At 41.3% G+C, this 14,773-nt stretch overlaps 1 protein-coding gene across 2 annotated transcripts in view; it reads right to left on the bottom strand.

The window, feature by feature from the left end:
• The window catches only part of Pold3 (DNA polymerase delta 3, accessory subunit), a 38,666-nt gene that overhangs the window by 6,851 nt on the left and 17,042 nt on the right, over positions 1-14,773 (bottom strand). For both annotated transcript variants that reach the window (XM_055623605.1, XM_055623606.1), the window contains exons 6-10: positions 12,814-13,072; positions 11,194-11,266; positions 8,598-8,763; positions 5,581-5,687; positions 467-570 (exon numbers count right to left, since the gene is read on the bottom strand). In XM_055623605.1, coding sequence (XP_055479580.1) covers positions 467-570; positions 5,581-5,687; positions 8,598-8,763; positions 11,194-11,266; positions 12,814-13,072 — 709 coding nt within the window. The remainder of the gene's footprint in view (positions 1-466; positions 571-5,580; positions 5,688-8,597; positions 8,764-11,193; positions 11,267-12,813; positions 13,073-14,773) is intronic.

The raw sequence follows: 14,773 nt of genomic DNA on the forward strand, positions 1-14,773 counted from the left end.
CCCATGCTAACACAGACAAGCCACAGCTAAAGAGCATTCAGAACTGCACGTCGCTGTTTGCTGTGGTTTTTCTCATCAAGTCCTTTCCCTAAAGAATAAATCTGAGTCTTGTTTCCTTTTATCCTTCATAATTTGCCCTGGTGCAGGCAGAGCCTCCTTTTGCACAATTCTAACTACAGCTGTGTAGCACAGCAGCCCTGATGGGGATAGTCACAGAACACTGAACAGCTGCCCCAAGCTAACTCTGGGCCACCTCTGCAGCTTTCCTAAGGCCATGCCCTGTAGCAACGGGTCACCTCAGGTGAGAAGAGAGTTGTGTCAACCTGGCCAACCTGGATAGGAGCACCATGATACAAAAGCTAGCTACTAGCACTGGAGAAACACAGAGAAAAATCACACATGGCTCAGCATAGTAGGTTCCTGAGGGAGAAAAGACACACAGGACAGAACACTCTGGTGGCTTTACCTTAAGAGGAGCAGGCTCAGTTTTTGGCACAGGATCAGGAGGTGGAGATGCAGGAGGTGGAGATGGTGAGTGTGCTTCATACATCTCAGGAGAGTCTGGAAAGACTGGGAAAATGAACAAACTTCATGAAGAGAACAAGCTCTAACCAGCACAATGTCTTCTCCACTGCATCTGCCTTGAAACTTCCAGTTATCAAAGGGCATATTTTGTAAGCAGTAATTCATGAAAAGCAAGGACTCTGAAGTTAACAGACGTAACTTTACAGTACACATTAATTTTACATAATTACAAGTGGAGAATAAAGAGTTTATAAAGTTGGCAATACCTTAGAGATTATCTTAGCTAAGTGTTTTATTACAGCAAGATCAGAGCATGAAGTTGGTTGACAGATACTGATCATGTCAGGAGTCAGATTTTACTCCTATAACATAGCTGAATAAACAGAGGTTCCGGGAGATTCCTTTACTTGACAAAGGCTCATACAACTCATAGCAACAGGTTTTAAACCCATCAATGTGAGTTCACAGCCTTCCTAAGCCAAGCATCCGTGCTCTTGCCATTCACGATGAGGAGGAAGTGGAGGCAGCCTGCTCTACTCAGGGCTCCACAGCAGCGTATCTGCTGCTGTGGTTAGAGGATGACTATTAGACCTGGATTATCCAGCTGGCAGTAAGGGCATGGCTTTGGGGAACAATCACCTTTGAAACTGATTTCCATGAAACATCCAACGACCTAACCTGATTAGTAGTTTCTATGGGACTATTTCTAGTGAGTTCGCCACTGAGAAGCCTTTGTTTGCCACACACAGAACGGGCAGAAAGAAAGGCTGTGGAAATGGCTATCTGAAAATGGAGTGCCACAGGACGAGTCCAGTGTTCTCAGTAAAGAGGTCCACAAGAAGGTCATCAGAGGACAGGAGGAGCTGCAGCAGACCTACTGCTTGTTACTTTTTTTTTTTTTTAATTTTATTCCCCCACCCCCAGCTGAGGTTTCAAACCAAGGCCTTGAACTTGCTAGGGAAGCACCCTCCCACTGTGCTAAACCCCTATCCCCAACCTGCTGCTTAATCATAAGGAAGCTGCTGGTTGTGGCGTGAGTGGCTGCTTGGCTTCACTTGTTTCCTGAATCTTCTGGCTATGTTCAAATTCTTTGCACAAAGCTTGGATCTGAATTTCTCCTAACTGATTAAGTCAGTGTTTAAAATTATGACAGTGGGGGCTTCGTGGCCAAATGACCTAAAGAGGTGAAACAGAATAAGAGCCAGAATAAAGCAATGAGATACTTCAAGTATGAAATGGGCCCCTAACTCCACAAGCTCACTACAGAAGGAAAGCAGTGTGCTTCAGTCTAGCTATGAAGCTCGCTCCATGAAGACAGTACATGATGGGAGCCTAAGCAAGAGAAGTGTTCTGAAGTAATGGCTAATTAGAAAGCTGGGCCACAGTGGCTGCTGGAAAGTCTATGGAGCAAGGAAGGAAAGTCTACGTAGAAAAGGAATTTTGAATACTTAAGTGATGAATGTGGGTATTTGTGCTCTCCTTTCAGTTCTTCAATGACACGGCTTACCCAAGGAAACAATTCCAATGGCACCTGCAGGCAACTGTTTACCTATGTCTCACCTCAGACTCCCAGTCCAAAGAGGCAGGGATGCCACAGTTGTCCTGGCACTGAACACACAGCAACAGTAACTGGGTTTGCTATAAGTCAAGGAGAACAAGCACTTCCCGAATAAAATTTGGGGTGAGGAATATCCAGGTCAAGAGAAGAAAGACCGAAGATACTTTCCCCTTCCTCCTTTCCACTTGCCCATCTCCCAAAGAATCATACAATAATAAAATGGCATAACCCCCATGGAAGAGAAGAGAACAGAGGAATAAAAAGATTTCAACACATCTTGAGAGATGGAAGGCAGATGGGAGCATGCTGACAACAAAAGTCAGTTCAGTGATTCAGATGGTAGGGATTATCATTATAAACTTTGTTTTATCTGACTTTAAAAACTGTGTATATGTAGACTGTGTTTAAACTTAAATATTTTAAGGAAGGATAAACAACCAACATTTTCTACTCTATAAACATTAACCACTCATTCTCGTAATAACTCACAAATCATTACTTGTCTCATATAACTGAGGTTCAAAGAAATTTTTTAAAAACTTGCCCACATTCAGTCTTTCCCATTAAGCCAAGCATTCTGACTCAACACACTCTTCCTGACGTAAATACAAAGGATGCTTTGTGCACTGGTGTATCTGAACTAAATCTGTAGTCGATGAGAAACATTCAAGTGGTAAAGCAGCAGCTCAGGAAAGCAGCTCTTGCTGGAACAGAATGAGAGCTGCGGGAGGACTAATTCCAGCGAACCAGCAACGCAACCACTTGTTTGTCAAGAGTCTTCTGGCAGAAACTAGTCATTCCAATTCCTGGAAAGCAATCACCGGTTCCTAGGACCCAATATATATTTTTATATTACCCATCTTTACCTAAAAAAACGATGTGTGTCATGTGCTTAATATTCTCCACACACAACCTGTAAGGACTGAAACAAGTACCTAACACAGCCATAAAAACTATTTCTTCCTAGCAACACACATATTAATGTTATTTCTTTTAAACATGCAGAACTACTAGAGTGCTCACCACTCTAGGGCTGACCCTCAGGACAGCCTTTCTGAGGAGGTTCTTACAAAGGTGTCTGTCACGGGCCAGCCGGAGGGAGTGGGGGAAGCACAATGTGAAAAGCTACCGGGTGTCAAGCGCAGTCTTGGCGTTTCTGATGTTTCTGATGTGTTGTCTTCATGGCCACAAAGAACTATAGCTTGTGGTGATGTTACAATGTTGGGGGAGTAAACACGGAAGCTAAGTCTCTGCCTGCCGTCAGCTAGAAAGCGGTCGGTGCAGGAAGGCTCAAAGCCAGGTCTCTCAGACTGGAGCCTGTGCCATGCCGCATGCTTGTAGCGCACCTACTAATGAGGAGCCTGAGACACAGGTCGAGGTAGTATAATCAATGGAACACAAGCAAAAGTTAAAGACTGCAGAAAGATTCAACATAAAATCCTGCTAGATTTTAGACAGAAATTTTAGAAGAAAATGGTTCAGCCAGATGCCAAAACTGATCTCTGCCAGGGGAAAGAACTTGAGGGGCTCTGATCTGTCACCTGTTGTCACATGCTGCTCACTTCGATCATATTTCTTTACACTCCTTTCCCAACTAAGCAACCGCAGACCCATTTCTGATGGCTCATGGGTATTATTATTCTCTGGGCTACGAACTCAGTTCAGAGCTGGCACTTTCAATAACACTAGACGATCAGTGTTAGCTCTGTGAATGGGAGGAGTCATGTATGTGCAGGTGTACATGCTTGCATACACGTGGAGGCTCAGGCACAGATGCTGTCCTTCAGGAGTTGCATGCCTTGTCTTGCTCACTAGGCTAAACTGACTGCCCAGACAGCATGGCTGTAAGCGTGTGCCTTTTATGCAGGTGACAGGTAAGATCTTCATGCTTGTGAGGCAGACGCTTGCTGATAGACCTATTTCCCAAACCCCTAAGTTTTCTCTTTTCAATGAACATTAAGCTCTTGGCTTCAAAGTATTTCCGGAATCTTCTCCCCAGTTTGCTTTTGCAGTTGGTAAACGGAAGACCGCTCTAGTTATCACATTTTCCTAAGTTTACCTCCTAATTCCCATGTACCCACATAGTTTCATGTATTTCAATTCCTAACTGGAAAGGTTTTTCCTGGTGAACTTTATTTCATCCATTTGCTCTAGAATTTTCTTTTCAGAAATCTCTTTCATTTATTGTCATAAATGGTACAAAATGACAATACGTAACAACATCTCCTCCCAGGGATGCCATGCCCTGGCCTGGCTTGCTTTAAAGATACATTAAAATCCACACATTCTGAAAGGTACTGTTTCCCTCACAGAATATCAGAGGCTGTGATCCTTAACACCTACCCATGACTAGGGAGTCTCCACACCCAGAGAAAATGGGTCTAACAGACAGATCCAAGCTCTTGGTACTAGTTTCTACGTCTGCTCACCCTTCTGCATTTCTAGCATGCTCTACATTCATTTGTATAGTCAGTGCCCTTTGGGTAGAGCCTCTACTACTGTTTCAGGTGCTCCAGTGGCTGTTTCTTAGAAAGACTCTTGCATCTTTAGTTTTGGCTTTTGACAGCTCAGCAGGTTCCTTCTGCATTAGTCATTCTTCTCTAACTCTCTGTAATCAATTTATTTACACTGTCCACGAGTTTCTAAGATGCCGGGTCTCTTCCAATTGTGTAAAATGACAGATACATTATACCTTAACTCTTAGAAACTGCCTCCAGCTGTAGCCCCATTCTCTCAGCACACTCTCCTGATAGCACAAGCCACCCAAGCACTTTCCCTTTAGCTTCTTTCCATATACTCTACGTGGTTTGGTAAGATCTTGGTTCCTAAGAGTACTTAATAGAGAGGTTTCAGAGATGGCTCAGTGGTTAGGAGCACTGGCTGCTCTTCCAGAAGACCTGAGTCTGACTGGCGGCTCACCACCATCTGTAACTCCAGTTCCAGGGAATCTAATGCCCTCTTCTGAGCACCGCATGCATGCGGTGCAGACAAACTGGTAAGCAAAACACCTACACATGTACTTTACAAATTGGAAGTACTTGGTATTTGTTTTAAAAGCTTCGTAATTTTCCTGTAAAGAGACTCCTGTGTGTGTTGTTTGCTGTCTGACAACACTGCCCATACCTAACCCTGGAAGAAGCACAGTGGCACTCCCTTTCAAGAGCAACACTATGGTCTTCCAGCTTTACTGTTTTACTGATTAGTTTTTCTAGAATATGCAGCATATGAACAGCCAAAGAAACACCAGCCTTCAAGAGGGGGAAAAAAAAAGGTCTCAGCATGTGCAACAGTAGGCACACTTTCTCTGTTTCGTTTATTTTTCACAAGTTACCAAACGATCACTATTCTGATCAAAGGACTGAAGTAGATTTCAATGAGAAATATCCTATCATTGCTAGGAGTACTGATCTCATTAGCCCATAGTAAGTGACATTTTTAGGTCCTTGCTCATGAACCACAAAATGATCCCCCTAACAAAAATTAATAGCAATGTGTACCTTCATCTTCACTGCTATCGGACTGAGGAAGCTTGATTCTTCTTCGCTTTTTCTTCAGGTTTTCCGTTTCCTTTGCTTCCTCATCAGATAAGTCTACTCGCTTCCCCCTGATGCCATCCAGGAATAAATTAAGGACAAAACAGAACAAGAAGTATTTGTATGTTGAAGTATGTACATGTTCCTATGCAGCGTCTTTTAGCGCTCACAGTCGTGACTCCAGAGGCAGAAAATAACAAACAAGGAAAGATTGATTCCTTTTCTGTTTGTTTGACAGGGGGTTTGGTTTGTTTCTATGTTGGTTGGTTTTTCCAAGACAGAGTTTCTGTGTTGCCCTGGCTGTCCTGGAACTTGCTTGTAGACCAGGCTGGCTTCTAACCCTGAGATCACCCGCCTCTGCCTCCTGAGTGCTGAGATTAAAGGCGTGTATTACACTTCCCAGCTGACACAGGGTTTCTATGTAGTGCTGTCTGTCCTGGAATTCCCTATGTAGACCAGACTGGCCTTGAACTCACAGAGATCCTCTTGCCTCTGCCTCCCAAGTGGTATAACACCGTGCCCAGTGGGAAGATTGATTCTTTGGAGATATTTACTGTTATATCCACAACTACATCACTTTACAGGGTGGCCAGAATAAAGTATTTCCCCAATTTCTATCGGCCAGTTTATCTAGCGTCTTCTAGATGCCTTCCCCCACACCTCCAACCGGCCTTTTAGTCTTTAACACACATTAAATAAGCAGCTAAACAATCATAAGGCAAAAACCAGGAAAGAAATGCTGTTCTCAAGAAGCTCTGGCAGGCACATGCCTATAATTTCAGCTGAGAGGATTCTAAGACTGTGGCCAGCCTGGGCCACATAGTGAAATCTTGCGTCAAAAGATGAACATGCTCTGGCCAGCTGCACTAGCTATTATACAACATGATAAAATTTAATGAACAAGTAACATTGTGGGACACGACTGTTAAAAGCTGAGTAGACATTCAACAGGTAGGAAGGGAAGACAACTATTCTAAAGTGAGAGAACAATGTGAGCAAAGGCCTAGACAAGACTGTAAAGTCATTCTAATGATGTAGTAAAAATAAAAACCTAGACTCTGGCTTGACATTATTTAGCTTTTCTGTCTGCTTTCTCCATTACAGCATTCATTTCATCAATAAATAATTTAGGGGCATATTGTGTGTTAAGAGTCAAATACATGTAAACCATAGTCTTTGTTATTGAGTACCTATGTCATATTTAATTTTGAACATCAACATTTTTTTCCTACTTTAGCTAGGAAAAGAATAAAATAAACACAGAATAAGCCAAAGGAAATAAACATCTGAGCAGAAATAGAAAAAAATTAACAAAGTCTAAAGTTGTTATATTAAAGAGAAAAGATTAATAAGCCTTTTACAAAAGAGGGAAAAACATGTATTTCCAAGTGGTAATTAGAGAATAAAGAAATCTACAGTCATAACAATATAGTCTATAAATACTCCAACACAAGGCTAGATTATGAACAACTCTAATAAGCTCAAGCACTTACAGGAAATAAATTCCTTTAAAAGCACAACTTAATAAAAACTGATCCAAAAAAGAACTAGGAAATTTGAATAACACTACTTAAAAAAGCTCTCACATACAAAAATAAAAATCCTATAAAAGAAATCCAGGCCCAGATTCACAAACAGATTTTATCATATATTAAATGTATTAGAAATACCTACATAGGGCCAGAGGTGGCTCAACAGATCAAGGTGCTTGGCGACAAAGCTAATGAACCAAGTTCTATTCCAGGGCCCTACACGGTCCTCTGTGCACACACATAACACCCCCACCCCACTCCCCACAATAAATAAATGTAAAATAATAACAAAATTCACAAACTCCTTTGGAAAATGGGAAACTCCTCTTAACTTACGAAGTTACCACAAGTTTGATACTAAAACTAGCCAATTACCAGGAAAGAAAACAGCTTACCTGCAGTCCTCAAAAATATAGGAACAACCCCCTCCCTCCAGGGTAATATCAACTGACCTAGCAGTGTATAAGAACAGTAAGTACAGCCCCGGGAGCTAATCCAAAGAATGCAAGGCTGGCTTAACATTTTCATGTCAACCAGTACAATCCACCATTTTAGCAGGAAGAGTATATGAGCCACCTCAGAAAAGGTAGAAAAAGCCTGCTAAAATTTAAAATCAGTGAGTAAAAGCCTCTCGGCAGACTTGGAACAGAAAAAAGCATTTGCAGTCTTGTAAAGGACACCTATTAAATCCCTACACTTAACCTGCTATTTGGTGGTGAAGTGCTCAGTGCGTGCCTGGTACAGCCTCCAGCAGTGAGCGTTGTGATCGCGGTTGGGGATATTTTAATCCATGTATATCATGTGTTCCCGGGAGGTAAGGCCCGCTGGACAGAGCCTTACCCCTCTGAAATGTCACCATTTTGTTGCTCCAAGTTTACCACAAAAGTTGGTTCTTTGTGGGCCTATCAGTGCTGACAGTGTCCTTTAAAATTTCTTTCAACAGACTAATTCCTACCAGCTATGAGGTAGTGTCTCAAACTCCTGGATCCATTTTTAACAGCTTGTGTGCTTTTTATTTTCTTTTCTAATTACATTTTACCACTTGAAAAATAAACTCATTGATATAAAAAGAAAACAAAGAAGTTCTTCTCTTAAACTGGACTGGAAACAGTAACTTCTCACTGGGTAATTTGATGTGAAACACACACACACAGAGGCACACTTACACAGTGTCTACACATTTAAACTGAAGTCTGGGGGCCAAGGTGATCCTTTGCTTCAATGGGGACAAAATGTAGCCTTGGCTCCCGCCTCACTCAAGCCAGCTGCCCTCCAGCCCTGCCTCTAGATGAGCTGTGGGGCTTTTCTCTTCCTCCTAGCCGCACAGCTGCATCCCTAAGGCAGTAAGCAAGCTGAACGCTGGGCTGAGAGCTGCCTGCTGAGAAAGCCCAGACAGACCACCTCACCTCCACAAGACTGCCCTTCCTCCAAGGAACAAAATTTTCCTACCATTTTTTTTCCTTCTGTTGCATCTTCACAGGCTCTGCCTTTCTGCTGGACTTCTTCAGAGCTGTGGGAGCTGCCAGCTTTGGTTCAGTGACAGACACTGGAGGCTGCTCCACCGTCTTCTCTTCTTTCACTGCTTGTTCTGAATCCAAACTGATTTTCAGTTTATCTACAGCAAAATATAGCAGACATATATAACCCATCATACAATATTAATCCATCATTCTTGTGTCAGTCCACTATGTGACAGGTAACGTTAGGAGCAAGGGATAAAAAACCGCCCCTGTCCTAAAAGGGTGCACAGGTGATAAAGAAAACATACATAATCTTATTTCTGCTTTCCTCTAATCTCTCATTATGTCACAGCTCTACATGATACCAAACACAAGCCTTAAAAATACCAAATTCAACTTTTGGGTTTTTAATTAAAAAAAAAAAAATTACATCTATTTATTTATTGCATGTATAATGGGTTTGTGTATGCCATGGTATATATGTGAAGGCTCTCTCCTGCTACCATGCAGACTGCAAGGATCAAACTTGGATTGTCAGGCTTGGTAGCCCCTAAGTTCAACTCTCTAAAATATATGAAAACAAAGGTGCAGGTTGTCATGTTCAAGAGTACAGCTTAACAATGGGTGACAGCTGCATTCGTAGCGACATCTTATATTCTACCTTAAATTATATATATTTCGTTTGTATGGATATTTTGTCTGCATGTATGTCTGTGCACCACACGTATGCCTGGTCCCTGTGGAAGGCAGAAGAGGGCATTAGATCCCTGGCACACAGTTACAGATAGTTGTGAGCTGCCTCTTGAGTACTGGGAATTCAACCCAGGTCTTTAGAAGAGCAAGCAGTGCTTTTTTTTTTTTTTTTTTTTTTAAATCATTGAGCCATCTCTCTAAGTCCTGTATCCTACCTTTTAATACCTAGATACTCCTATCTCAATGCTACCATCAATGGTAAAGCTGAATTTACTAAAATCCTTCCCTCTGGGCAAGTCCGAAAGTCATCTTTCTCTGTGAGAGTTGGAATAATATTTATAAAACTACTATCAAACATTAATCAAGTTACCCAAGATATCACTGAGAGGGAAAGTAAGCGTTGGATATGGGCCTTAGTCAGCTCAACTCCTAACCCAGGTCTCTATATTAAGCTGAAACACAACACACCTAAGCTGCCATGCCGGTCAGAAAGGACCCAGCCAGCCGAAAATACAGTAACGCATAATCTAGCCTCGTGCATATCCACCGATGGCTTTTTATAGGCAAAGTCACAATATACAACTGGAAACCTATATACAGCAGGCGGTCCTTCAATAAGCATTTTGGGTTACCTGTTCTGTAACTGCTTAATCCATCTACCATGTGGAAAACTACCTTAGTCTCGGTTGATACATGCAGGTTAGTACAATAGTTTTTAAAAGAATGTATAGTCTTTGGTAGTAGAGAAAATGGATCAGAATGTAAAATGCAATCTATTCATATTTTTGAGGGTTTGTGTGGAAACATAAATGATCATGGTAAACTGTATTCATGTGAACATATCTCCACAGATAAAAAATCACATATACAAATAAGCAAAAACAGTTTTAAATAATTAAAATTCTTCAGTGGAGCTTAAGGTTACAAACACTTCAACAACAACAAAAGCATCAAAATTGTTAAGAAATGATCTCAGACTGAATACAGTGTCCCAGCACCAGCCAGACTCAATGTGTGCCCAGGAAGAGGAACCTCCTGTACACTTGTTCCAGCACCACCACCAAAGCATGTTTCTGGATAACTTCCAAGTACCACATTTTCTTTATGTTCACAACACAAAAAACAGTCTTTTCTGAGAGCCTCCACAGCAAGGAAAACACCCACCACCCTCCAAGTACTAATCTGGCCATCACAGAAGAACAGAATTCCGATAATTTTGCTTGGATAGGCATGCAACACAAGGCCACAGATCTCTGTAGAACCAGTATTGCTAGAATGTGTGTGTTACCCTGCAGTTCCTACACTCTTATTGCCATTCTGTCACACCCTCTCCAGGAGATGAACACTTGATATATGATGTATAAAAATATGTAACTATTGGCTCTTTCCATTAAGAGATGTTTAAATAAAAGAGATCTTTCCTTTCTCAAAAAAAAAAAAAAAAAAAAAAAAAAAAAAGAGCCTGGCCATTACTGCCTATATTCACATTTACATTTAATTCAGTGCTTTGAGTAATCTTAAAATCTAATTTAAAAAAGTAAAAGTCTATATTTTTGTGGTCCCTGGAGAGACAGTAGTAATAAGGGTACACCAAGCACAATGACGCCAGCATCTCCGCTATTGAGCAGCTACTCTCTCATTTTAATTACCCATTCTCAAATGCTCCATGAAGGGATTACTTTATTCTTTTCCTAATGCAGGAACTGAAAGCAGAAATAATATAAACTCCCCTCTAAGAGCTATTTTCACCAATACATTGATCAGTTCTCTGTGGATTTGTTACGAACCAGGAATGCCTGGATGTGCAAACATCAGACTAGAGGCCCCCACCTTGGGCATATGTCACTACAGCAACATTCATCTGAGTTCAAAGAAATAAAGAACATGCTTACTCAAAGCAGCTTTTCCAAAAAAGTTGCTCATCACATTCCCTTTTCCTGGTGCTTTGCCTCCAGATGAAGATGCCTAAAATCAGAAAAAAGAAAACAGTTTTTAAGTTTGTCTAACGTTTAGGTTGCTCTCGAAGTACCATGGCCTCAATCAATCTCCAGCAATAGAGCATACTAAAAGCCAGGCATGATGATACAAGACTGTAATTCCAGAATAAGGAAGGTGGAACTTGGAGAATCAGGAGTTCAAGGTCATCCTCAGCTACACAGCAAGATCAAAGCCAGCATGGTCAGGTGAGGAACTGTCACAAAACAAAGCGTTCCGCCTTGACAGTACCAACTCTGTATGAACAGCGCCAACTCTATATATGTGCAAATGTGCAGATGTAGCTACAAGAACATAGAAAGGAACCATACCACCAAACAGCATCTTGCTAATTCCCAAAGTTTGCTTTGTTTTTACAAATTATTTATGAATACATCTGAGTTTTTCTTGAGCACATTTAAAAACTATTTGTCTTAAAAGAATTGAATCAGAAGTGGTATGATAAACAATGGGAAAGAGGGTAAAGCATTTTTAATGATCAGAAGTGGATCCGAATCCTGGACCTATAATATAATAGTAATATGACCCGCAGGTGCATTACAAGTCTAGGCTCTAGTTTAGCATACACATTTAAGACTCACACAGAACGGATGAGAGGCTTTACACAAAGATCAGACTGTCAGTGCACAGAAGGAATTCAATTCTGTCTGTTTTCTGCCTTCCCTTCACTTTGCCAAAGCAGAAACTTGAAAATAATGATGACAGGAAGAATTAGTAGTAACAACAGTAACTGTACTTTTCTGAATTTTTAAGGCAGTATGTTTATATTTTTCTTTTATTTTCTTTTAAAGATAGAATCTCATTGTGCAGCCTCAACTTCCTAAATGCTGAGATAACAGGCATGTATCACCAAACCAAGATATAGTTATTTTTCTTAACGCCCTTAAATTAGTTCAGATTACTGAACAAGAAAAAGCAAAGAGAAATGAATGAATAATGAGGACAAGAAACAAAACAAACAAACAAACAAACAAACAAACAAAAGCATAAAACAGAACACAAATGTCAAATATGCCAGGAAGGAAGATACATATGGCAAAACCCCAGCTAGATGTTCTCAAACGTCTCTACTAATATAGAATTCCTCAAACTTGCAGGCTTTCAGGGTGATTTTCATGTACACTACTTCAATGGCTGTCACAAAGATCTTATTCCTGTACAAACCAGGTCTTAGCATTTTATACAGAGTCCAATATTGAGGAGGAGTATTATGGGCAAAAAAAGGACTATCAGAAGAGATATTAAACATTAACTAAAATACGGTTCAAACTACATCAGGCACGATAGCTCAGGCTTCTTCCCAACACTGGAGAAGCAGGGTTGGAAGAGGAGCCTGAGTTTGAGGCCAGCCTGGACCTGATAGCAAGACCTCAAATAATTCTTCATGTTCAAACTAAAGTAGAAAACTCATAACTGACTGTAGGACCCTTATAGAAATAAATGAGCATGGAAGCTGTGTAGGTCTTCCTGGATTCCAATTCTGTTATATAAAAAAAGGCCTACTGTAAAGAACTTACATTTGTTACTTCTTTGCCCTCTGTTTTGGTTTCCTTGTTGTCTTGGGTTTTAGTAGCAGCTTTAGAGACCAACATTCCCATAATCCCTTTGGGCTGCTGGGACGCCTGTTTGGAGGCAGGTGGGCCATGGCCGTTGGTGGTCAGCTCCCTGGCTGGTGCCTCACTTGCTGCCTGAAGATTTGAGTGCTCCAACTTTCTGGAAGATGAGGATTCTGCAGGAGCTCTGGGGACTGCAGCTGCACACTGTATGGCACTAAACCTAAGGACAGAATGGGCCGAAGATCAATGTCGCTATAAAACCTCATTGTCAAACTCTGGGCTTGCTATGTATCTTTTCACATTAGTATTAAAAAAAAAAAAAAAAAAAAACAAAAAACTAGGGAATTTTAAAACTAGACTGGATCAGAGAAAAATGGTTAAAGCAGTATGGAGAGGGAACTTTAGCCTACAATGTATTTTTACCTAATTATGAAGTTAGAACTGAATCAATCATTTTCTACCACATCATATTGAACACACTTGTTTTTTTGGGGTTTTGTTCTTTTTGGTTGGTTTGGTTTTAGACAGGGTCTCTCTACATAGCCCTGGCTGTCCTAGAATTCACTACGTAGACCAGATTAGCCTTGAACTCACAGAAGTGTGCCAGCCTCTGCCTCTGGAGTGCTGGGATTAAAGGTATGCACCACCACCACCCAACATCTACACTTGTTTTTATTCACCTCTTACTTTCCAGCAAACAGTAATAATCCCAGCGTCCTTGGGAAACCACATGGTCCTTTGACCAAGTTCCAGGAATAGTAACTATCAACAGCTATACATTGGTAATCAGTTTCTTGGCAACTCTCCTAGCCAGAGTGTACCATGCTTTAAAGTAAAAAGCAGGGACAGAGCCAATGGTTCCCATAACTCATGCTCCTTTGCATCCATTTGTTCTTCATTTCTAAAAATAGCAACTTATATCAGGAGGCTACATGCTGAAGGCTGTGGTGAACAGTCTGCATAGCATATTACTGGGAACATTCACCTCTTACTCTCCAGTTAGTGCCAATGTGCCTGTTTCATGTGACTCTGATGCAATAGTCCACGATGTGAATGGGAACCTGTTCAACCTTCTCAGAGGTTAGACATAAAGCAGAGTTCCCCAGCTTTTCCTAATAAAGAAGACATTTTACTTCGCAGTGTTTTGCTTATTGGGAGCAGGTGAAAGCTCACTGGAGGCCCTCTTCATTCTTTGTATTACGGACACTCAGCATAAGACCTGGTGCATGGCAAGGATGGGGAAGAATGACTGAAGAGGGGCAGCTTCTGGTTTTCCTTTCTTATTCAGTGTATCTCCTCAACTGGAACAGAAAATGGGAAGACACAGAAACTCTGTGGAGATAGGAACTATCCAAAAACGAACTGGAAGAGCTGCAAATGGTCCCAAAAGTATTTCATTTCAGAAATAAAAACTTTTGACTAAGCAGCTTCAGAGTAACACAAATCTTCCACTGAGTCATTACAATCCACTCAGAACACCTTTTAGTTGAAGAGAACAGACAGAAATCATTTGCTTTTACCCCCTGGTCTTCCTCCCGGGCCTTGCAGTGCTCCCATATACAATGGAAAAGGCAATGTTTTATTTCATTGTCAGCATCTAAAGTTGGCTTTAAGACAACTCTTTATTTGGTCTGCATTCCACACCTTAGGATCAGGACTAGCAACTGGCAACCAGGAAAAGTCCAAGTTAGGCTGGAGCAGTTATAAGAGAAAAGACTGCTCAACACTGAATCTCACCTTCCTTGCTTTCGTAACACTTCCTAAAACACAGTATCAGATCTTGGGAGGCTCATTTCTTAAGAGCAAGCACAAACTTCTCTATTGGAGATAAACTCTCCCTCTTTCCTTCTCTTCTCCTACTTGATCTCCCACCCAACCCTCAGATAAGATGAGCTGGCTAGGGTGGCAGTGGGCCACACTT

This window comes from Psammomys obesus, unplaced genomic scaffold (genome assembly GCF_907164565.1).
Source record: "Psammomys obesus unplaced genomic scaffold, mPsaObe1.curated_primary_1811, whole genome shotgun sequence".
Classification (NCBI taxonomy): Eukaryota; Metazoa; Chordata; class Mammalia; order Rodentia; family Muridae; genus Psammomys; species Psammomys obesus.